At 34.5% G+C, this 26,026-nt stretch overlaps 1 protein-coding gene and 1 long non-coding RNA gene across 4 annotated transcripts in view; one reads left to right on the top strand and one right to left on the bottom strand.

Annotated features, from left to right (window-relative positions):
- The window catches only part of LOC149534953 (uncharacterized), a 228,990-nt gene that overhangs the window by 79,514 nt on the left and 123,450 nt on the right, over positions 1-26,026 (top strand). The window lies entirely within an intron of this gene.
- The window catches only part of LOC149534954 (uncharacterized), a 213,763-nt gene that overhangs the window by 78,599 nt on the left and 109,138 nt on the right, over positions 1-26,026 (bottom strand). For all 3 annotated transcript variants that reach the window (XM_089804695.1, XM_089804696.1, XM_089804697.1), the window contains exons 11-14: positions 17,355-17,491; positions 16,958-17,010; positions 16,718-16,802; positions 15,602-16,552 (exon numbers count right to left, since the gene is read on the bottom strand). In XM_089804695.1, coding sequence (XP_089660821.1) covers positions 15,602-16,552; positions 16,718-16,802; positions 16,958-17,010; positions 17,355-17,491 — 1,226 coding nt within the window. The remainder of the gene's footprint in view (positions 1-15,601; positions 16,553-16,717; positions 16,803-16,957; positions 17,011-17,354; positions 17,492-26,026) is intronic.

Here is a 26,026-nt window from a genome sequence, read left to right as displayed (position 1 = left end):
AATGTCTCTAGGACTGGGAAGGGTGAAAAAAAAGTCGAGGACACATCCCAGAGTAACCCAATAATTTACTAATTATTAATTTTAATCGCTTTTATACAGTTTTACTTGAAATTTATTTCACGGAGAATGCTACAAGAAGGAACACAATCATACTAACTTGATGGAAAAGCAACTGAACCAAATAAGTACTAAGTATTATATGCACAAATAGGCATAAGGAAAATGTTATGACATCTCCATAACATATTGAACTTTTTGAATCACACATCTTCAAGTACAACAGGAGAAAAGAATAATAGAGATGATGCAATGCAGCAACATGAACAACAAAGGACATCAAGCGAACCAAAAATGCAGAGTTGTTCATCATAGGTAAGATCTATCTTGCAGTTACCAGAGGATTTCAATAGTAGTGAATTAGAAAACTGTTGGGTGGATATTTTGCAACTGACAATTTTGGGTAAAAATCTAGTCGCAAAATAGGATGACCAACCACAGTGTGTGAGACAAAGTCTCTCCTACCTTAAAGGGAAGGCTCCCCCTTCTTACCGTTCCTTGGATCAACTCAAGGTAAGCAAAAAGTCGAGAGATTTTATAAAAAAGGTGTTACCAATATCCTTTCTTCTTATCTTTCAAGAAAAAATCCACTTACTCATGGAGCAAGTAATGGGCAAGGTGAATCGCTAACTACACTTCTATCAAGAGCTGGAAACAGTGATACCAATAAACTTTCACTAAGTCAAAGGCTAGCTGAAAATGTACTGGTTTGGCTCTAAGTCCGATCGTACTTTTATATGGAAAAGCTTTACAATTAGCGCACAAAGACTCCTAAAAGTAAGAATAACTTAACTATTTTGCGAATTAAGAAAGAAGTATAAGCTATAGACAAAGCTTCTAGCTACATATTTCCACAACTGCTCCCAATCAAAGCCTCCGCTCCGATTGCTTCTTAAATCACTATGCTCTTTTATTGAACACACAATAATAACATGAACGAAGACAATAGACACAAATTATAGTCAAAGCTTCTAATTTGCTGTATCACAATTGCTTCCAATGAAAGCTTTGAATCCAATCACTTCTTTTATTCACTTTTCTCCCAAATTCATACTACACAATCAAAGTTATGCTTGCACAAATGTGGTAGAGCTTTCTTGCATACAACAAAAGATGATTTTTACAATGAGGGGGTACTCTGTTATATAGGCACGGGAGTTGAGAAAAAAGCGGGAGCAACTCAACCAACTTTGACCTAGTGTAACTAGAAAAGAAAATATAAGGTTACATGCAATTGCACGTGCAACTTGCATTACATCATTTACATACAGATGTAACTTGCATTACATGTAATTACACATCTTCATGTAATACATCCTCTTTAACTAAAAACATGAAAGAAGAAGAAAGAAGACAGAAGAGAAGGAAACAATTCTGAAGGGCCTTGTTCTGAAAGACCTTGTACTTGGCGATGCTATCTCCAGTGATAACATGATTGGGAGTTCCTATATTTTGTGCCGCTGCATTCACCTTAATAACCATGGTGTTACGACTTTTGATAACCTCTAATTGTGAGGAACTGTCTGTTGTCATGTGGAAACTTGATGTCATCCAACTTTCCTCGCTCAAGTTGTCATGAAATCTCCTTTGTAGATCAGCACAAACTTGAGTCTTTGACACTTCGAAAACCTTCTTGACGATATTTGGATGTAAACTCAGAACAACTTTCCATCAGCACCTTTACCTTCTTCTTCTTTTTTTTTTTGAAGTAAAGTGTTTGGCACATGGGAATGTGTGCAAATGGAGATTGCTGATTTTCAAAAAGTGACTTGGGCTTTCAAGATGTCATTGTACAAAAAATGGATTACATGTATATGCAACATGTAATGAGGAATGAAAAGTGAGATGGATGAAAATGGAAGCGGAAAATGGGATTACATGCATGTGCTGATGGTGAATAAGATGAAAAACATGTAATTGCATTTCGTTCAGTGAGAGATGAAGTGTTGTGACATGGAAACAGAATGTGGTGTAATGAAGTAAAAACAAGTTTTTGGGAAAATACTTGTAATTTCTCCAAGTTGAGAAAACCGGCAAGCAATCACAAAACACAAAACACAATAAAAACAATGTACCTTCGAAAATAACTCAAAACATGCCAAGATGCAATGTACTTCAAAGCTCAAATTCGAAATTGGGACTCGGAAAAGAACCAAAAACATGAAAATAAATGAAAACTTCATCTTTAAAGGAAAAATGCACTTTCCATGGCAAAGATTTTCACAAATGGCAACCATCTAGTAATTTAATGCATAAAATCAGCAAGATAAGTATGAATTAAATTGCAACAAGGAAGAAATCTACTTACATGAAGATTAAGTGCCAAATATGAAGGAAAAAGATGCTCCAATGTTTGAAAAATTCTTCAAAAAAGGTAAGACCTTTTCCAACTTTGCAAATTCGAATGAGAGAGGGCAGCAAACAAGGAGAAATTGTTAGAAGATGCCAAAACATGCCCTAAAAACTCTCCATATTCCAACATTTTTGAAGATTTAAGCTTGCAACATGTTTTTGGTAAAAAAACATTTTTCTTCATGTTGCAAGATCAAAACATTTTGATCATTAAACTTCAAAATGTGAACTCCAATGCAATGTAATCCCCAAAAGATGCCAAAACGATTTGGTTGGGAAGAAAAACATGCACTAAAAATGGATTTTTTTGCATATTTCTCCAAAAACGTGATCCATCATGAAAGTTTCAAAAACGTTTTTGAGGCAAATGAATCCATTTTAGAAGCAAGGAAACTCATTGCCATCCAAAAACATTTCAAATGGAACAAATCCCATGCAAATCCATAGAGAAAAACTCAACTTATAAGCAAAAATGAAAGAATTTGGAGTTTTTCTTCAAAAAAGAGCCCTAGGATTGATCTCCAAAAACAATTTTCACATGCTAAATCCATTCCTGATGCAAAGAAAATCATTGCCAAGGAAAAGCGTCTTGAATGGAGAAGATTTCATACAATTCCACCAAGGAAATCTCAAGTTATGGGCAAAATCGGGTTCTTGGAGGTCAAATGCATGATTTCCTCTCAAAATCGGACTTTTTGGGATGCATAGCATATTTTAAAGCGTGCTTTCCTTCCAAATCGGACCTTTTTAGGTGCAATGCATGTTTTAAAATATGCATCAAGTGAAAATAGGACCTTTTTGGAGGGGAATGCATATTTTAAAATGCATCTCACTTTTAAATGCATAAGCATGAAAACATCACTTTTCATGTCATAGCATCAAAAAGGTCCACTTATGGTGAGCTTTTGATGTAATGACATCAAAAATGTCCACCAAAGTAAAGTTTATACGCAATGACATGTAAAAAGTCCACTTTCGATGGATTTTACATGTTATTGCATATAAAATCTCCACTTACGAAGTCTTTAAGTCATTTAACTCACTTAAAATTATAAAAATGTTACAAGATGGGTCAAAAATAATATTTATATATCATATTATGAAATATAATACATAAACATCATTTTAAAGTAACATTTAAATAAGTATTTGATTTTTAAAACCAAAAATTTAAAATGAAACTATATAGTTATAAGTGAAAAATTAAAAAGTAACTCAACTTAAAATTATAACATAAAGTGCACTATAGTCACTTTAAGTTATAAATTTGAAGTAAAAGTAACTTAAAAACATAACAAAAAGTGAGTATAATGTTATATTTTTCAAAAAGTAAATGTCAAATTGAAAATATAACATCATATTTTTAATTCGTGTTGTTGCACCTAAAATGTCCACTTTTGAAGCACTAAAATGGACATATCTTTTGACCAACAACTCTGATTGACCTCTATGTTAGGCTGAATCGAAGGGAAAAACAAAAGGCATGACATGAGCAAAACGAAAGCGCTAAAAACAAGAAAACACAAACTCAAAAGCAAAGAACGGACTATGAAGGCTTCAAAAATCAAGCAAAGGCTCAACAGAAAGCAAAACGGAAAAGACTTGACGAAGGCCTTCAGTAAAAATATTTGATATTTGAATTGAAATGGATCAATCGATTCACATTAAACAATTAAATATCAAATTCAAGCTTAGAGAAATGTGAAACTAGCTTGGAAAAGTTTCGTGTTGTTACCAACATTTTGTGGTGACAAAATGCAAGACAAAAAAATCCTCGAGCAGTCTTTGATGAGTAATGAAGGCAACTACAATTCATCCTTTGATTTGTCATTGATTTCTTATGACATGTTAGTTCTTTATTTATTGTTTGGCAATGTGATCTTCAAAGATATTTCAGCTTTTGGTGGTTGTCCTATATGGGTTTCCATTGTACTTGAAGATTTGACTTGTTCTACAAGAGCTAGTGAAGTAGGTAAGAGTTTGTGGAGATATGAACACTTGTTAGTTATTGTATATGAGACGGATATTTCCCCAATACATGGGTACTATGACACCTTCAACATCATCCTTGTGACTTATGTTATACCAATGGCACTTGGTGGCCTAATGAATCGATCAGTATGTATTTTGGAGTTCCTTTTACATCTTTTGGATGGTCTACTTATTCATATGGATGTTAAAGAAAGATTGTACAATGATAGACAACTATTTCTACTCCCATGGTTGGATGGATAGATTGGTTTGGGATCCGAGTATTGATAGGATCAGTGCTTTGTTTCTTATGGATCATGATGACTTGCTTCACAACTTAAAGCATACTACTTTTATTTTCAGAGTGGTGCAACGGATTAGTGAAGAAATGTTTTTGAAATTGACATGGGATCCTAGTGTTGTATGCAAATTCACAATTGCTTGCGGAGAAGAAATCTCTAAGAAGGTTGTAATGTCCCTTTTGGAGGACACTAGCAATCAATCAAATAATTTAGTTTTACAGTTGTCAAATCATATCAAATTAAATAGCAAGTTAATAAAGTCTTAAAATGACTTTATTGAAGCTTAATGAAAAGTAATAGTCATTTTAATTTAAATGAGGGGAATAATAAAGAGAGATAGAAAGGAATTCCAAGAGATAGGTGGAGGGAATACAAAGAGTCAGAGATATGTATAAAAACATGGAGAAGGTCATTTTCAGCATGCTTGGATTTAGGTTTTTGTTTCTCTTGGAAAATATTGGGAACCTTAGGCTTTCAGCAGGTTTGAGAATGAAAACCCATTGCTTGTATCAGTATGAGATATCACTCGAGTTACTCACTTTGTGCTTCAAATTAATACTTCTATTTATCCAACCTGACCATAAGTTTTGTGGCTACACTTGGATATTTTGTTGTTTCTCAACTAAAGATTTAAAGGCAATATTTATATTTCATTTCAGAATATCTAGTCCAGTCTAATATTTTATGCTTTTCAATATAATTTTTTGGATTAATTGAAATCAATTGCATTCAAATTGTTGTTAAATTTCTGTTGATCATTTAGTATAAAAATATGGAGAAAATATTCTACAAGAGATATTACAATCACGGGGTCCTAGTGTCAGCAATGTGAAAGAAAATAATTAGATAATAGCAATGGAAATAGTTAAAAGATATCGGTAGACAACCATACAATTCACATTACAAGAAATCAAAGAAACAATCAAGCCAAACCAAGCAAAATTATGTCAATGCCAAAGTGGAAAATGTAATGTTCCCATTTCAAAGGCTAAATTTAACAAGTAATATTATATAATAATAAATAAATAAATATTATATTAACTATTATCAACAAGATATCAAATTGATATAATATTATATTATATCAATTGATATAGTGGTAATATTTAAATTATATAATTAGGCAAGAGCCTACAACACAACGGTAACTTGTGAGCCTCTCATGTGGGAGGTCTTGGGTTCAAATTCGCTTAACACATAAAAGTAATTAATTATAATAAATAACAATAATTAATCTAGGCTTCGGTTGTTTATCGATTCAAAAGAAAAAATGTAAATTATATAATTATATAAATAATAATATAATTATATATTATAATATCATCTATACTAAATAATTAGTTGATAAATAATGAATATATTTATCAACATAAAGATTATCAATGATTATAAATTTATAAGTAAAATATTCAAACAAATAATAATATTATTAAATAGATCATAATATTAAAATAGAAAATTATTCAAAGATAGATAATATCATTAGTTCCATTAGTAAATACAATTTAAAATATAATAGTCATAATAACAATAATAAAAAATAATCCAATACCAAACAATTGACATATACTTGTCTTATGCATTGCTTATGCCAAATGGCATGACCCGTCACAAGAGAGTTTGACCAATATGTATGTTGGGTCAGGTAACGAAAGAATGGGGAGAAGGAAAAAAGGACGAAGAAACAGTGGTGGAAGACACCAAGAGCAACTGAGTTGGGGCTAGACGAATTCAAGAAAAAAAGAAGTGATATTCCATGTTGAAGGAATTATCAATCACCTCATTACGAAAGTACTTAGATATATTCGGGCAACTAGAACAATATATATTCACTCAAGGATATCAGAGGATATGAAGAATGGAGGGGAGGAGAAGAAGGGATGTTGCCTATATCATCCGTAGCAAAGATTAGGAGACACACGACAGAGATAGAGGAAAAATGATTGAGTCAGGTAGACACCAAGGAAATCGTGGCAAACGAGAACCGATCCAATCCTAACATAGCAGATTGAATCCAATTCGGCGTCACCATCATCCAAAGAAGAAAAGGCCCCGCTGAATACCAGAATTAACTCCAATCTGACCCTGTCTAAAGTTCAAGACCAACCACCGGGATATAGGGACTATGAAACAATCAGAGGATCAGGTGACAGGATACAGTGAGATTTCATAATGTAATAACACATACAAGGCAGACATCGAGCACTGGAATAACACATACAGGGCAAACATTGAGCACTCTACAAAGTAAAATAACAATCCACTTGAGAAACAAAAAAATCGAATACTGCTAAGTCAGCGATTGATACATCAGATATAATGAAGAAGAAAATATAAACTAATCATATAGAAACATATCTCAACGTTGCACTTAGACATTACCTACGTAGACTTGTAAATCAAATATATGATTAAGTTTAGATTGAGTTGGTCATAGGGTGGGAGAGAACATAAATAAATGGAAGCATTCTAGTAGGCAATGATGGATTATAAGTAGTCACCAATATAGTGAAATTGGGAGAATAGTGAGCATGAGAGATTAGCGAACATGCGGATTCCAGTCATCATCAAATAACACCAGAAATCAACATCGTAAGCAATGCTAGTATCGTCCTTATGAAAGCTTGAAACAATGGAGATCGGATAGCTAAGAGGAAGATATTCATGTTGAACACAACAAATAGCACCGATAAAAACGAGAGGTATCGCCAAAGCGAAAAAGTCCTTGGAATAAGACAGGACACACGCTCAAGCTGGCCATTGCAAAATTAGTGTTATCTTCTGAGTAAGACAAGGAAAGACTACACAGCAGTAACAATAGAGATGAAGCCAACTCTTGACATTTAGCGAATAATTACATAAGGTAGAAGGCCAAACAAATTGTGATGGTCTAATTAGAGATATTCAAACTACATCAGGTGTAATCTTGTTAGCATATCACCGGAACTTAAGAAAACACACGAATAAGACTTGGATGCATAATACAAATATTTTCTATAATTATAGGAAGAAGTCTCTTACCATTGAAGATATAGTAGATAATTTCAAACTTCAAGAGATTAAAGTCAGGGGACATTACAGAAAACTACTTTACCCAATCCCAATATAGACCTTCAAAGGTAGAAAATGTACTCAAATAAAAATAGGATCCAACAAATAAACTAACGAAGATCTAATATGATGATAACTAGGATATTGGAGTAAATTGTGTAGGATCTTAAGAAATTCCATTAGTGACACTATGATATGGAAAGCGGTCACTTCATTATAACAACCAACTCTAGGTATTATCTCAAATAGTTTCAATCCTTAAGAAAGGTTACATTTTGTGAAACAATTGAGTGTAAATCTGCAAATAATGTAAATACTTCTAGTACAAAAATTTGTTTTTCAAAGAATGATGAAGGATTGATCCAAGCTGGAATTTGTACCCAAAATACTAAAAGCTTTCCATAGACAGCTCTAGAATCCATATAAAATACTTGCAAATGGTAATCAAATTATGATGTCTTGCTAAACTAAAAGATATTGTGCATCCATAAACATACAACTTTTTTAAATATTATTTCAGCAATACAACATTCTCACAACTAAAATAAACCAAAACACAAGACCAGTCTATCTAATTATTTGAATGATTTATAGATTGATCCATGCCTGCTGCAACCTTCATAGTTGATCAATTTATAATTCAAGCAACTGACCAATATCCATAAAATGGAAGTGCAGTAATCAAATCAGTTTAGTGCATATGTGGACACATTTTACTAACTTCAATATGCTTTCAAGTTTTCAACAACCCCTACCAACCAGTGCAACTCTCTCTTTCTCTCCCTCTCTCTCCCTCACTCCCTCCCTCCCTCCTGAACTATCTAGCAACAAGAAGCTGTTTTATGATTCTTGAAGAGCCATTTGACTATTCACCATGGCACCCTTATAAACCTCAACTCCAAGGAGCTTATTAACCTCCTCTTTTCCTTTCAATGCATCAGAATACACTCCAGCAATCTTGAATATATGAACTGTCTGAAAGTAATTGCAAATAAATTGATTTTATTGACCCCAAAGCTTCTTTAAATATTTGCAATCTGCTAGAGAAGATTCTTCTTCCATTCATTTTCGTCTCCCCACAATCTTGGCCTTCCAAAAGAGATCTTAATGATCTTGTAAACACTATCAAACTGTATTGAGGCTACAACAATCATATCTTCCATGACATTAAATGTATTCTTCAAAGTATGTAACTCAGATTCAGGACATTGCGACAGATTTTCTGGTTAGTTCTCAAAATCAGCTCCCTCAATGTCATCTTTTTTGCATCATTTACAATTAAAAGTTAGGACAACAACCTGGTCAGAAAGACATTCATCAACTGTTGTAACTTCATTTTCTATGCCTGCAATAATTCAAGGTTTTTTGGGTGGATATTTTGCAACCGGCAGTTTGTTAAAATTCAGTCGCAAAACAGGAAGACCAGCCCCAGCATATGAGACAAAGTCTCTCCTACCTTACAGGGAAGACTCCCCCTTCTCACCGTTCCTTGGATCAACTCAAGGTAAGCTAGAAGTTGAGAGATTTTGCAAGGGGTGTGATGGAGCCCAATTTTTTGCAAATTTTAAGGCCTCCATTTATATATAATGTTGGAAACTTAAAGTATTTTCATTGATGCCATTTTCTTATTAGAGGTGTGAAAGAGGAAGTTATGTATGTCACTCTTGGGGTTTCCTGAAGAAATCTAATACATTGCCTGTAGGAAGAAATTGGTTCCAATATTGTTTATAAGTTTCACAAATGGCTTGGTTATTGCAACAAAAGTTCAATATAAGACATAATTGATGGAACTCATAAATGAAAAAATTCCAAAAACAAGGAATGAAGTCAAACTACTCATTAAGACAGCTCAGGAAAGTAGATTAGAGGCAGAACTGGGTCAAATAGTGATGGATCTTTTAAAACAGAGTCAATCAAATATGACCTGTGTTAAATACAGGGCGCATAACATAGATAGCTGCTGCGGCAAAATCTGTGCTCTGTCCTTTCTCGAGAGATTATACAAATGCAGTTGCAGAATTAACTAATGTATTGTCTGGAATACCATTGTTCAATATTGCTTGTGTACGAGAGAAATTGCAATTGCTTTCAAAGACCTGCTCAGTCCAGATGAACTTCAGGAATCAGACTTGTATTACATTTATAATTTTCATCTCATAAGGTTGGTACCAGCCACCCAGCAATTGTTGAGAATATTATTCTTCCATGCCTAAGAGTTATAGCTTATGCCTACACTCTGCCAAACAACAGTAATCAAACAAATATTGAGGGGCTATGTGTATGAAGACATTTCAAACATAGAACTGCGTAATTCAAATTTGATGAGAAAAGAGCTATAGTTGTCAATATTGTGCAGTCCAGATTCCAAGAAATGTTCAGATGAAATTAGTGGCAGCATTCAATATAAGACAGTGATATCAACAAGGCTGGGGTGTGCAAATGAGTCTTAGAAATATCCCAAATTGGATTGATGCTAGTCTAATATATGTTTAAGGACTCAGAGCTATTCATTTACTCCTGCCAAGGTCAGAGGGTGCAGATAAAGCTATTGAACTGTAGCAGCGATAATATTTTAAGAGCAATGAGCGATATCAACTGACATGAAGTTTACATTCAGACATGTGAAGGAAAGGCTATGCAATATATGTGGACTTCAGGGTGAAGTATCTGTTGTTTTTATGCAGCAGTACAATAAACAAACAGTGGGCATTATAGATAGGCAATAATAATATTGAAGGGAGTTAAACGAATGTCCTATGTGGTAAACAAAAATACAATCTGCTATTGATCTTTCAAATATAGTGAACAAGTAGTAGTTCCAGATATATACATGCATAGCAGAAGTATTTAAAATATTCAAGATATTCATCTAGTTTACCGGCAAATGTAAATTTTCAAGTTATTCTGAGTCAGGCAAGTGTTGAAATAAAAAAGTAACATACAGTGATTTATATGTTGGAACATGGAGTCTATATGTGGGAGCAATAAGGAACTAGTAGATGAACTACAACTACAGTTGTCTTTTCATATAAAATGGTTGTTTGAACATAAAGGAGGTGATTAATAATAGGACTGTAAATGAAATTTGGCCCTGGATGTCCAATGACAGATATTAATGTCACGAAAAGAAAGCATGCACTAGCGGCATAAGAAGATACACACACAACATAATTGTCCCTGGCTGGAAGAAAGTCGGATGTCTTATGTGCTTGAATCACATATGCATAGGAAGCCATAGACTCCCAATCAAGAAGTAGAAGGAATAACGATAGAGGAGCCACTTCAGATTGGAGGTTAGAATTGAACCATGATAAATGTATGCCTGATGAAAGATAGTCTAAGGAATTGAAGAGACTGATAAAATCACAAAGTCATGAGTGCCGCCAGAAGTCTCAATACCTCACAAATCCTTTTGAGTATGAGAAAAAAATTATTTGTCATCAGTCATTGGCCTCTAACGTTTTTCTCTGTTTGTTGCAGGATGAAGAATCACCATGGAGAGACAGAATTTGAACCAAGCAACCAAATTGATGCAGGAGTATGAATAACAATATGGAGGAGTTCCGGCTCGAATGCAAAGCATAGAGCAAAAGGCTGAATTTAATCTTCATTCACGGCAATGGTTTGGAAATGTACGCATGGAATGGAAAGACCTGTGTGGTCAGCCGTCTTCTGTACCCAGCAATATTGAAGAGTTCTGCTCCATACATAGTTCAAGGGACACGCCTAATGGAGGAAAGCCCCACGCAAATTTGGAGAATGATCCTCAGGCTATACATCTAACAATACAAAGGATTCAAATATATTTTTTGGTTTATAATCTTCCACCGCCTGATTTGTAGTAATATGTCTTTTTAATTAGAAATTTGATTATGGGGTAAAGTTTATATTTGAAGCTTATAAAAAGCAAGTGATTAGTTATTTGTTACAAAAGGGTGCGATGGTCAACAATGCCCCTTCATCCATTATAAATTTAAGATGTAAAAGTCAAACAAGGGACAATTCATATTTTTTTTAAAAGTTTATATACTATGATGCACTTATGATGTATTATATTTCCTGACTGGTAAAGGAATGAGTGATTGAACAAAGCTCTAGGATTTTGGATTACCGAGCAAATTTATATGTGATTCCAGTATTCAAATTCGCAATAAATTCATCATCTGTAAGGAGTGTCTTTATTGTGATTTATTTCTGGCATAATTATTTATTTTATATTTCGGAGTTTTAAATTATTATTAAGTTGTGTCGTTTGTAAATATTTTATTTATTTTCTATAAATATTTTAATATTCGGATAAGTGGATTGGGTCATTATTGAATTTTAAATTTGATAAGCATAAATATTGTGAAATATTTAATTATTTTCATATTTATGTCTAGTTTGTCTCCATATGACAGGAGTTAAAGTGCATCTTGGACTAGTTTAAAATTGCGTTTGTATAATTGATCCGTCACCTCTAGATTATTAATCTATTTATAGTTTAAATATATTGAATTTTATAAAGTTGTACGTTTCAACTAATAATATTGACTTTGATTGCCCATTCAATTAAGCACTGGTCTTTTACTCTTGATTCATAATCCATATGCTAGCAACTGTTTCATTTCTTTCCTTTGAGGAATTAATATATTCATTTGTTGCATTAATTTATAATAATTTTTTATTTAAAACATTATCACATTTATACAATCATTTATTATCAGTTCATAATTTGCAGGGTAAAAGCTTTGTATAATTCTTACCGTTTTGAAAGCTTTTGTTGTATTCCCATTCTAACCAATTTGCTTTAAGCACCTTGGATTTAAGGTTGTTGTCCAGGATCAGGTATAGCTGCTTCGGTTTTGCAGAGCCGGAAGCGTAGGGGATTTGGATCACATCGATCAATCCCGTCAAGTTGGCCTCAACCGGTTGGATATCCCAACATCGAGCAGACAAGGCTCATAGGATTCCAATCTGTGGTTTTGGGAACCAACAGGGTGTGAACAATATTTTTTCCTCTTAGCTTTCAAGAAAGAATCCACTTACCCGTAGAGCAAGTAATGGGCAAGATTAAATCTATAAACTACACTTTTATTTAATAGCTGGAAACAGTGATACCGATAAACCAACACTAACTCAAAGGTTGATTAAAAGCTTACCAGTTTGCCTCTAAGTCCTGTTTGTATAATGTACAAAAAAATCACTACCATTGGGGAACAAAGACTTCCAGAAGTAGATGATTTCTATTCTATAACTTATTTTTATATTTGATCTATTCTATAAGAAAAACCTCTACCATTGGTGCGTAAAGACTTCCAGAAGTAGGGAAATTCTAACTATTTTTTGTGAATTTGAGATGGTAATACAAGTTACAATCAAAGCTTCTAGTCTATGTATCACCACAATTGCTCCCAGTCAAAGATTCAACTCCGATTGTTTCTCAATCACTATGCTCTATTACTTCAACATACAATAAACCATGAATCAAAGACAATAGACACAAATTACACTCAAAGCTTCCAATTTGTGCTATCATAATTGCTTCCAGTCAAAGCTTTGAATCCAATTGCTTCTTTTTACTCACTTTTCTTCCAAATTGGTACTACACAATCAAAGTTATGCTTGCAATAGTTTGGCAAAGCTTCCTTGCATACAATAAAAGATGATTTTTACAATGGGGAGCACTTCTTGTATAGGAAAAGAAGTGAAAGAAAGGAGGTAAAAGTGTGAGCAACTCAACCACTTTGACCCGGTAAAACTAGTTGAGAAGAATTATCGGATTAAATGTCATGAGGACATGCAATCAAATTACATGCAATTGCGTTGGCACATGAAGATGAAAACATTTTCTAATGAGTTTAAATCCATGAGGGATGAGTGTTCGAAGTATGGATTAGATATGTATTGAACACTTTGGAAGGCTGGAAATGTTTAGGACAGCTGGTATTTTGGGCAAAAATGGCCAATTTCAGGTTTAAGATTGTGGATTGCATGTAGGAAAATGAGGCTTTTGCTTTCAATGACAAGAATACAAGTTGGATGCATATGGAAATGTGCAAAAGTGAGAGTTTTGGCATTTAAAAATGCGATATTTTACCAAAATCAGGTTCTCTAGATGTCATTGCATGTGGTGAAAACTTCTTATTTTACATTGTGTAAAATATGCAATCAGGTGTAGAGTGTGTAATTGCATGTGTTGGAGAATGAAGTTTGGAAAATGTGAAGTGTGGATTGGCATGGAAGATGAAAGCATGTATATGCACTTGCATTGTTGGGTGGGAATCCTCAACTTTCTTCCAAAAATGAAATCAAAACAAGCAAAAAAAGTTAAGAACAAAACAAAAACTTACCTCTTGCTATTGACTCAAACATGACGAACTTCAAGGTATCCCTTTACATGCAATTTCATTTTTGAAATGTGGAAGATTTTTTTACATTTGCAATGAAAGGATTCCGTACTTATTTAAAGACAAAATGAAAAAGACATGGGCTGCATTTCAACAAATGGACAAAAATGAGCCGAAGAATGCAATATTGTAGCAAAACAAGTAAGAAATACAAGCAAAGTTGAATCCTAGTACTTACTTGGAGCTCAATGAACCAAAAATGGAGGAAAGAGAAGTTTAAATGAACAAGTCTTCTCCAAAATCAGGTTATCCAAGTGCAAATGCATGCAACAAGATGAAAGACTGCTCGAAAAATATATCATTCAATCTTCCTCCTGCCCCAACCTCTGCGAGTTCACAAGCCTGTTACCTAAAAAATAGCAAAGTCTAAGAAATATTTCTAGCTTGTGTAAAACGATTGCCTTGGAGCTCTCAAATATAGGGCGCATCAAAACCATCTTCAGGCCACTTTACATATCTTATGTTTCTTTAAACATCATCATTTCTCATTATTTGTCACCTCTGAGCGTCACTTTCATGCTAAAGCATCGTCATCTCCAACTGGATATTTGTTCCTCGTGTTTTTCTACCGCCAGTTATACCTACCTTGGTTTTTCTATGTGTCTTCTTCCTTATGAATTGTCTCTTGGGCTGTTGATATCAGAGTTAGTGGCCTTGCTATAATTATAGTATTCTAAGCTTCCTTTTCTTGAGAAATTTACATTCCAGAAAGAGTAATGTACAAATAGGATTACACAAATGTCTTGGAATAGAATCGTACCTACCTTTTTTTTTCTCTGTGTCTTCTTCCTTATGAATTGTCTCTGGGGCTGTTGATATCAGAGTTAGTGGCCTTGCCAGCCTGTTGGGAAACTAATGTCTGTTGGAGTTTCTGAGATTGCATGTTAGTGTGGAAAGCACTTAAACTCAGATTTTTTTTCCGGCTAGTGCAAATCAGAACATGAGTTCTTTCTCAAAAATTTCAATGATTGATTCAAGTGTGTCAAATCCAGAAATATAAAAATTGAAAAAGAAGTCATATCCTCTAACTAATGATAAACTCAGATTTTTTTTCCAGCTAGTGCAAATCAGAACATGAGTTCTTTCTCAAAAATTTCAATGATTGATTTAAGTGTGCCAAATCCAGAAATATAAAAATTGAAAAAGAAGTCATATCCTCTAACTAATGATATATTTTTAAAAATTGAAAAAGAATTGATCAAACCTGAGAAAGATATCAAATATTCATTAGAAGTAAATCTCCTGTACTTTGCATTTGTCAAGTTCTATGAAAATAAAAAGATAGAGAATTTTGTAAGCCTTGTATTTGAAGAATGACCAAGATACTAAATAAAGCATTTCATTCCAAATTAAACCCTAGCCAAAACAAAATCTAATATAGTTAGGAAAATTATATGTATTTCAAACAAACAACAAAGGTGGACATGAATTGTGTTCAATTCCTTTTACATAAAAGATGGGTCAAGGAACACTGTTTACCTTTGGATGCTTCAAGTAGCTGTTTGAAATGGAAACTTGTTACAGGTTCTCGATGATAAAAGGAATAAATTTGAGCTGCTAAACTTGAGGAAAGTGGTGCAAGATCAAAATGAAACAAAGCCTTTTGATGAAATTGGCATTCACTTGTGATCACATCTGCTATCAAATCATCTAAGCAATATCTTTTCCTCTGCTTCAGTCCATTATTGCCTTGTCCATCAGTTTTGCATTCTAAATTTTCTTTAACGGAATTTGCTGGTACTAATGCCCCACAGACATCCTCACTTGCACATTGAGCTATGCTGCTTTCATTATATATTTCGTTAGTGTTTTCAATACCTCGGTCCAGTAAAAAATTATCATGTTGATCAGCTGAATATGCAGCTGAATCTTCTATATTTCCACACACAATGCTAATGTGTAAGGGTGCTATTGAATTGTTTGTTTTCTGATCAAATAAATTTTCAATAAAATCGTCAAATTCCAAGAATTCCTCTGAACAATCATCCTGTTGAACTTTAAGCTCTTTAAAAGTCTCATCAATTTTTTCAGAGTTAATAGGAATTTTCTCTATGATTGGACCGTTAGGTGCATCACACCTCTTTACTGGGGAATGTTGAGGGTTTTGCATGTCATGTTTCTCAAATACATGCATTGTTGGCATAGAGCATTCTGGTTCTTGAAAACCACTCACTGAAATGTCCTGAATAGAATTGCTCTGCTGCAGCATTTCACCATTCTTTGCAACAGAGAAGAAGTTTGTAGTAGCAAATAACTCAGCTTTTCTGTCATCTCTCAACCAATCCTCCTGTTGCTGCCAAGATATATCATCCCAGTTGACCCCAAGCATGTGAGTTTCACTGCAGAGATTCCTCAAGATTGGACCATGTTTTGCAGAATCTTCAGATGATAATTTGTTTTGTTCCTGATTATGAATAGGGTGGCTGGTTTCTGCATTTTAGGAAATCTGGGTGAGTAAATTGAACATATTTTTATTCAATGATTAATGACAGAAAGAACAGTCCATACTGGTGAAGCCTGTCACTGAAAGAAAAATTTACTGCTAAGCATTTCTTACAGACATTCGATTTAGTGACCATTTTCAAAAATATATACCATTATCATTAACATCTTGATTCCGTTCTGCCAGATCAAAACGTTGCTTTCCTTCTTTGGGTGCAAAATTAACCAAACCAAACATCTTGTAAAAGTCACAGGGATAGAATGACAAGAATCATAAGAAATCAATATAAAAGTCAACCTATATACACGAAGATAAAGAAATCCATGAATAATACTGAAAGGGGGAGAACAAATGGAGATGATTATTAAAAGAAAGTGTCCCTGAGAAGTTACCTTTGAGCAACATCCCTGTAGTTGTTTTCTGTGCTCAACAAGATTCATTGGTGCTGAAGGAAAAATTATACCATCCAAGTTAGAAGCATAAAGCCCAAAAACAATATTTCTGAGACCATGACCAACTTCTGGGTCCTGAAATAATATATGGTTTGCTGTAACATAAATAAATATGATGGGTTTTGACAGGATTTTACCAGTGATTGTCAATATATCCATAGGATCTAAATTAGATTTTTTTTCCTCCAAAATCAATCACAATACGAAAGATGCTTTTGTCTCTTAAAATGAATCTTGAAAGACAAGCTATGAACAACTCCAATCAAGTTTAAAATACCTTCCAAAACAAAGAATTATTTTGCAAATTGATATACTTATGAAGATTCAGAATACATACACCTTGAAAGAGAGTCTGCAAACATCTTTGGACTAACCATGATTCTATCCAACAGAGACTCTGGAATACAGTCAACATCACTGTTATTGTCCAAATGCTCTGTAACGTCCAACAAATTTTCCAAGTCATGCACCAACCTACATGTGGGTGTCAAACATGAAGTTTAACCAAGATACACCATCATTTGCATTGTTGCAAATAGCTTGATAACATTGCACTACTAACCCTGCTATAAATAACATTTGCTATAACATGGACCACAAAATATTAAGAAGACACTCTCCCAAGAATTGAATTTATAGGAAAATGTTTTTTTCTGTAAAAGTATAAAGGAGGCCTGTCCAGGGCTAAAACAATACTCTACACAAGAGGTCCTGTCATATATCTCTTATAAAGGTATAATCATTTAGAGATGGAAGAACTGAGCTAAACAGTCTCTAGGAAAATATTTCTGATCTCAAAGAGCCAAAGCTAACAAAAAAAATTCTTGGTTACATATTAGAGAGAAAAGCAAGAAAATGCACTGAATATCTTTTTCAAATTATTCCTGAAAGAGGACTTAAAGGTAACTCCAAAACTGAAATTGAAAAAGCATCACATAGTTGTATCGAGACATGGTATATGCTCACCTGTAGAAGTCTCAATTCTTGAAATATTCTTAACAATTCCAAGCATATCAGAAAGTAAATAAACTTTCTCCAAATTCCATGTGCATGAAATCGAATTTGCAATAATCATTAAGGTTAATGGTTACAGGCACAGCCATCAAGTTTCAAACTTAAATTATCAACTGCACTTCAATTCTTCAAGATACAAAGTATGCATATATGATACATATGTTTATATGCATGGATATGTATGTATATATAAATGAATGTACGCAATGGAAAGCCTAAATGTTGTTCAAAACTAGATCTAACACTTTAGTAAAATGCCTTTGTAAGAATCCTTTCCTAGCAGATTTTTGTAAATACAAATTTGTTGCCTTCTTTGTGTTTATTTTGATAATTGAATATGGTATATTTGCAACATTTCACATGACAATATAATGCAGCAAATAAAAGATATTGCAATAATATTATTTTTCCAACTCAAAACTGAATTTGAATTGAAAATGCACAGCTGCAAATTCTAGATAATTATACCAGCTTGAATACTCAAAGTTTTCACAATTTAATGACAACCTTCTTCATTAAATAACCCCTATTTAAAAAAACAATACTCAGAAAATGTAGGAGTTATAATTAATGAGCTCTCATGTAACACGTGCCTTAAAACCCTATAAAGGGATGAATAGCAGAAGCAGGTGAATTCTTCAACGCACAAAGGCAGAAAACTTATATTAGACACTTAGCTGTCCCAAATATACAAGTCGACTCAGCTTAGAGAGAAAATGCCTTGCATAGGAGATTGTACGATCTGCATAGTATTGGGTTGTACAACCCAAAAATGGCAGATTATTCAATATTGTCCAGCAACAACGGATTCATTGATGTCAACCAAAATCTTCTCTAAAACCTTTATAATTTAATAGATCATCGCTCCCAGTATGCACAATATAAACCCCACATGCTGAAGAAGAATGACACACAACCAACAAGTATTCTCCAAGAATTAATCTCTAAACTTCTGATCAGCAATTATATATTCTTCAAACCCCTTCAGATAATCTCCAGTGAAACACAATGCTGACTTCTGGATGAAGCCAATCTCACAGAAAAACTTTACATGGTCCTTCACAACTTCAGAATGCTAAAACAATGAAGATTCTCCATTCTCCAATGCCAATGGCAATAAACCCTGGTTTCTATTTCACTATGAGAAGAGCACAAGCACAAATTTCAAAGTCTTCAATTGTCAAAATGAGTGAATGCCTTCTCTTTTCTCTTCAAAAGCCTTATATATTTTCCTCAAGATGTCGATTTCCTTCATGTGCACTTTAAAATCATTTTTATTAATATAAATTCTTTTCATTTCAACTTGATTGAATGCTTTAAATAATGACACCTCAAATGTAGTGTGATGAGTAATCATTTTAGAACATACTTTACATTTTCTTTTTCACTTTCTAAAGTGAATCAATAAATGGGCATCAAATATTAAAATAATTAATTGCACTTTAAGTCACTTAAATGAAGAAAAATGGCCCCATTGGATATGAAGTGTACATAAAACTTTATATTATGATTTTGTAATATTTTCTTATCATTAAAATGACTTTGATGATAATAACTCATTAAATACTCATCAAATGGCCAAACCAACTGAACTAGGAGATCATCACTGCAAACCTATCGTGTCCAGCTCGCTTACTATAAATCATAAATTGGACTCCTTGATAAGGTGACTTACTATAAATAGTCCCTAAATATTTCATTAACCCATTGGTGTCAAGGATCAACACTGCAAACATAACTCATTCACGTGCCTTGCAATAATTATTAACCTCGACTTTTCCTGAAATAGTCACTATAAATAGTGCATCAAACTAAACCAAACGAAGAGCAATCCTAAACACGTTTGACCTTTGGAATGGAAATAAACCTCATGCACTGCCAACTAGGAACCTCTAAAACATCAATCTTAGCCTACGGGCTAGTAATAGGATAATCCAATCATAAACCAAATCATCTCAAAAAGGGCATATTATAGTGCGACTCTTGAAATTGCTCAGCCCCAAGCAATCTCAAAAACAAAATAACACACTAGTCCACCTAGAAACCAAGGGCAAAACTGTGTAATGTCCCTATTGATATGAACTACCCTCTATAATGCCAATTCCAAAATAATTTAAACTACTTGTTGAACCAAATCATGTAATATCCTATTGGACATTTCCCAATTCTTCGCAAAATAACTTCAAAAATATATAATAGATAATTTATGCAAAATAAACCAACAAATGAACCAATAAACGCTCATTAAAATACTCAGTTTAAAACAACTTCATATTTGCTATTGTATTATAATAACAAGGAATACAATAGCATGACCAGATATCCAATCTTCTTGAACCAAACCATGTAATATCCTGTTGGACATTTCCCAATTCTTTGCAAAAAAACTTCAAAAATATATAATAAATTATTTATGCAAAATAAACCAACAAATGAACCAATAAACGCTCATTAAAATACTCAGTTTAAAACAACTTCATATTTGCTATTGTATTATAATAACCAAGAATACAATAGCATGACCAGATATCCAATCTTAATACAATGACAACACTCAAATTAGAAACTGAGAAAGAACTTGTAAGCTTGGCATGAACTTCACCTTGAATCCACTACAATGATGAATTGGATCTACGTTCAATCCAACAAATATGGCCTCAAGGTTTCTATCCTAAGGTCTGACTAAAAAGTTGTAAGCTCTCCCAATGTTTCTCCAAGAGAAATTCAAAAACCAAGTCCAAAAAAATAAACCAAGCATGCCCAAAAATGAAATGCCTTCCTTCTTTTAATGCTCAAAGTTGTGACCCTTCAACTACCTTCTCTTGTCTTTTCGTCTTCTCAAGGTTTCTATCCCAAGGTCTGACTAAAAAGTTGTAAGCTCTCCCAATGTTTCTCCAAGAGAAATTCAAAAACCAAGTCCAAAAAAATAAAACAAGCATGCCCAAAAATGAAATGCCTTCCTTCTTTTAATGCTCAAAGTTGTGACCCTTCAACTACCTTCTCTTGTCTTTTCGTCTTATCCCTCCTTTTTCACTTATTTGCTTACGTTATAATATTGAATTGACCTCTTTATAAACATACATTATGCTCTCATAAGCAATTTTAATATTACCTAAATATTTCTTAATGTCCTAAAAGGGGACATTACAAATCAATACCAATAATTGGCATTGCAAGAGGAGAAATTTTAAAGGGAAGCAACACACAAGGTTGACAAAGTTGAACTGTCCTACACACTATCTAACAAATGTGCAAACTAAACTATGCATTTGAAAGGGTTCATGCACGAGGATCAAAACTAAAACTGTAAGCACTCCTCATTATATAAATTCTTTAAAAAGTCCCTAGTGAGCTCTATCTAAAGCCATAATGCACTGGAAGGATCCCAAACTCTGCATAGAAGCATGCTGAGAAGAACATCCTCAAAATTTTGCGGCTGAACGCTGAACTCAACATTACTATGCCAAAAGTTGTAAAGCCAATCAGTTGGACCCATCCAAACCATGGGCACACACCAATAACTAAGGAACTCATGTTATATACCTCAAAGGATTACTCAACAAGGAAAGTAGAAACTCTTGATATAACAATATCTTCACACACTTCCACTTTGAAAGTAGCTGCATGTCCATCCAAGTCATTGTCCTAGGATCCAATGCCTTAAATGAATTATCTAACTTGTTTACTAAAGTTTGATTTGCAAAATCATACTTCTTGTGGCTTGAATCTGCATCACATAATTCATTTCTAACACCCAAATCTTGTGTATCAACACTAGAGTCCATATATCCATCTTTCACACATGGAATGGTTGTTATCTCATGCATAGGGTCAGCATTATGACTGTTGTCATAACATCAGAACTGTAATTAGTGCTGATAATAACTTCTTGGGAACTGTTTATGTCTACTTCCACCTCAAATTTCATCTTTTTATCACTAGATGCAATTTATTTGTCATTTCGTGGCCCATCTCTTGTTGCAAATAGATCACTTGGCTATCCTATGAAATTATCTCTTTACAAAACCAGTATTATTGCATAGCGTTTGATGACCGTCAATTAAATAATAGAAAGATAAATCTCTCTTGACATATTGAAGAAGGATATATATCACTCAAATATCTCTTCCCTTCTATCACCCATCATATCATGTGGTGCCCAAGGTTTTGTGGCTGCATATGAAACTTTAACCCTTCAAGATGGCAAGAAACCCCTCTAATACCATTGTAAGCACCGTATCCAAGTGGATTCTTGTAAATCCAAATTTCTTGTCTTGTTTGTGCTTGTTTGATAAGTGATTATGGTATATTTTCAATGTTTCATATGACAATATAATGCAGCAAATAAAAGATATTGCAATGATAATTCTTTCCAACTCAAATTGAAATTCCATTGAGAATACAAAGCTGAAAATTCCATATTTTTATACCAGCTTAAATACTCAAAACTTTAACAATATAATGACAACCTAGTTCATTATATAACCCCTATTATCTAAAATAATAAAACCCAAAAAAATCTAGGAGTTACAATTAATGAACTCATAGGTAATACATACATTAAAACCCTCTAAAAGGATGAATAACAGCAGATACAGTGATGTTTCATCCCACTACTTTCTTCAAGAAAGATACGTGGAAGACATTGTGGATGTGCCTTCCTTCCGAGAACTCAAGTTCATAGGCAACTTCACCTATGCGGTGGGTTACATGGTAGAGACCGTAGAAACATGGCCTCAGTTTTTCTTTGCCTAGAGCCTTCAAGGATGATTGTCTATGCGGCTGGAGTTGGAGATAGACCAGATCATCAACCTCAAAACTTCTCGCAATTCAATGTCTATCGGGATATATCCTTTGTTGATTTTGTGTCTTGAATGTCCCTATCACAATGCTTTGGGGCAAACTATGCAAGCGGAAAACCTCCCGGAAGAATAATTTTGCCACTTGTGTGGCCTGGAACTTGGTAGGAATGGCAAAGAAGTGTGTACTTTGTCAACCTGTCAATTACCACAAAAATGCAATCCCTTCCATTTACTTTCAAAGGTCCGATGATGAAGTCCATGGAAATGTTATCCCATTTTTGTTCCAATATTGGCAAGGGTTGTAACAAACCTGTAGGTAATGTATGTTTGGATTTGTTTTGTTGGCATGCCACACATTCTCGCACAAATTGCAATACATCATCCTTAAGTCCTTTCCACAAGAACCTCTCCCTGATCTATTTATAGGTCTTGAGAAATCTTGGGTGCCTAGCAAACAGTGAGGCATGCAATTCTTTCAAGATTTTTTTATTTCAATGCGGATTTAGGTACCAAGTGTATCTGGTCCTTGTAGTAAACTTTGTATTGGTCGTCTTGAATGTTGTCATCCATTAGCTTACATGCAAAGTTGTTTTTTGTTGTACTCCACCAATAAGTGTGCCTTCCAAACAAATGAGATCTGGAATAATGAATAGATGGTCACTTTTCTTGACCTAACACGACATTATTCTTTCCTTTCACATTTCCAATATCAAAATCAAAAGTTTGTCTTACCCATTTTTTTCTCTCCCATTTAGATCCTTTTATTCCAAGAAGTACCTCAAGTTGTTGTGATCAATACATGAAACAAACTTGGCACCCACCAAATATTGTCGAAACTTGGTCAGGGTGTGCACGATGGTCAATATTTCATTATCATAGATGGAGTATAATCACTCACCTTGAGTATGCTTCCGACATTCAAACATGATTGGGTGTCAATCCTGCATCAATACAGCACCAATGCCCTCCCCAGATGCATCACATTCCAAGATGAAGGGTTGACTAAAATCTAGTAGTGCAAGAACCAGACAAGTACTCATTGTCTCCTTCAATTGATTGATGATGTGTTGTGCCCTTTCACTCCACTAAAAAAACCTTTCTTCATTAGATCTATTAAAGGTACTTTGAATTGAGAAAAGACTTTTACAAATCTCTTGTAGTAACAGCACAATCCAAATAGTCCTTGCAAGTTAGGGAGTGTTGTAAGCAGAGGCCAATCAAGAATAGCCTAGATCTTTTCTTGGTGAACCTGTACTCCATATCTACTAATAACATGTCCCAAGAAAAATATTTATGTTATCTTGAATTCACACTTTGAATTGGTTGGCGAACAGTGATTGGGCCTCCATGATCTCAAGAACTTCATCCAAATGCCTCAAATGCTCTTCCCAAGTTTTACTATTAATAAGAATGTCATCAAAAAATACTAGCAAGAACTTATGCAATATTCTAATGAAAATGTTGTTCATGTAGGACTAAAATGTGGCTAGTGTGTTTGCTAACTCAAATGGCATGACTAGGAACTCATAATGTTTGTAGTAACAATGAAAGGTTGTCTTCTCCACATCTTGCTCCCGCATGTGGATTTGACGATATCTGAAATAGAGATCTATTTTTGAAAAATAAACCACACCATGCAACTCATCAATTAGATCGTTGATCCTAGGAATACGGTATCTATTTTTGATGGTCTTCTTGTTTAATGCACGATAGTCCACACACTTGCACAACATCCCGCACTCTTTCACTAGCACCTTTGATGATGCAAAGGGGATAGAACTAGAATAGATCCATCCCTTGTCGAGCAGTTCTTGAATGGTTTTTTCAATCTCATCTTTAAACTTTCTAGATGGCAATATAGCGTGGTGATGATAGGCTTGTTGTTGGCCTCAATTCAATGGTATGCTCAAAACCTCGATGGGGAGGTATGCCATGAGGAATGTCTACAAAAATTCTATCATGTTTATCCAAAATGACCTAAAGCTCATCAACTTGGTAGTATGTTTGTTGCCCCTTTATTGGTTTTGTTACAACGACGCAATGTGTGGCTCATGCAACATCGTTGTGCCTAAAGATGGCCTCCATCCGACAAGCTAAAACCTCCTTTGGACCTTCATTTGTCATTCCCTTCAATACTACCTCCTCTCTAGAGACTTAGAGACATTGGGTTCTCAGAGACTCCATTGATTGATATCATGAGATTGTATCAACGTGTGGTTGGCACGTTTAGGACTCAATAAGGATTATGGGATCCTATTCAAAGCACCATTGGGATGAAGTAGGGTTTCCCTCTCTCCGCTCTCTTCAATATTTACATTGATGAGCTCGAGACCTTCCTTCAAGACTTCTTTCTTCTTGAGGACAGTTGCTACTCACACCGGATTCTGATTCCATTTTTCTTTTTGCCAACAACATGGTTCTTTTGGCTTCTTCCGCGTTTGGCCTCCTTCTGTGATGCGAGGTAGTTAGCTGTGAACCTAGGTAAAACCCGGGTGAAGGTCTTCAACTGTATGAAGACCTCTCATCTCCACTTCTATTATCAAGGACATGAGCTTGAGATCACTTCCTCTTATATTTACTTGAGGGTAAAGTTCTCTAGGCCTCATTTCAGTTTGAGACCATCCATGTAGCTTGGGTCAATAAAGGACTTGTCTCCCTAGCTATCCTTGAGCGGCAATGCTTCAAACACCACTTCCATGACATCATGACCAAGATGTCTCTCCTAGACTCCTTGGTCAGACCGACCGTCATCTATGGTTCTACTGTTTGGAGGCCCTCTCTCCTAGAGTCCAATAGGGTTTCGGTGGAGAGTCCAATTAGGCTTTGGTAGAGAGTCCAAACACTTCTTCTTTAGCGCATCATCATATGTCATCGGTTCACCCCCAATAGTATCATCTTGGCCGAGTTCGGTGATCTTCCCTTCAAGCTAGGGACCATCTTTGATTTGGTTGGGTTTATTCATTGACTTTGGGGCGTCGTTCATTCCTCAGAGGGCCACCATAGATATTCTCTCCTAGCCTATTACTCTTTCAAGGCAGTCACAGGGTCCAATCCTACAAGCAATGCCCACTATTGATTCACGCAGGCCTATGGTCTTCTTGGCTTGATCGAGATCTCGATTGACTCCCTTCTTCCTTTTTCAGTTCTTCTTGGATGCCCTGGCTCAACTCCTTCCCTCTCAATAAGAGCTAAA

This window comes from Cupressus sempervirens, chromosome 10 (genome assembly GCF_028749045.1).
Source record: "Cupressus sempervirens isolate cs-2001-9-10 chromosome 10, ASM2874904v1, whole genome shotgun sequence".
In the NCBI taxonomy this organism is placed as follows: domain Eukaryota; kingdom Viridiplantae; phylum Streptophyta; class Pinopsida; order Cupressales; family Cupressaceae; genus Cupressus; species Cupressus sempervirens.
This window is presented reverse-complemented; position numbering and strand designations above follow the sequence as displayed.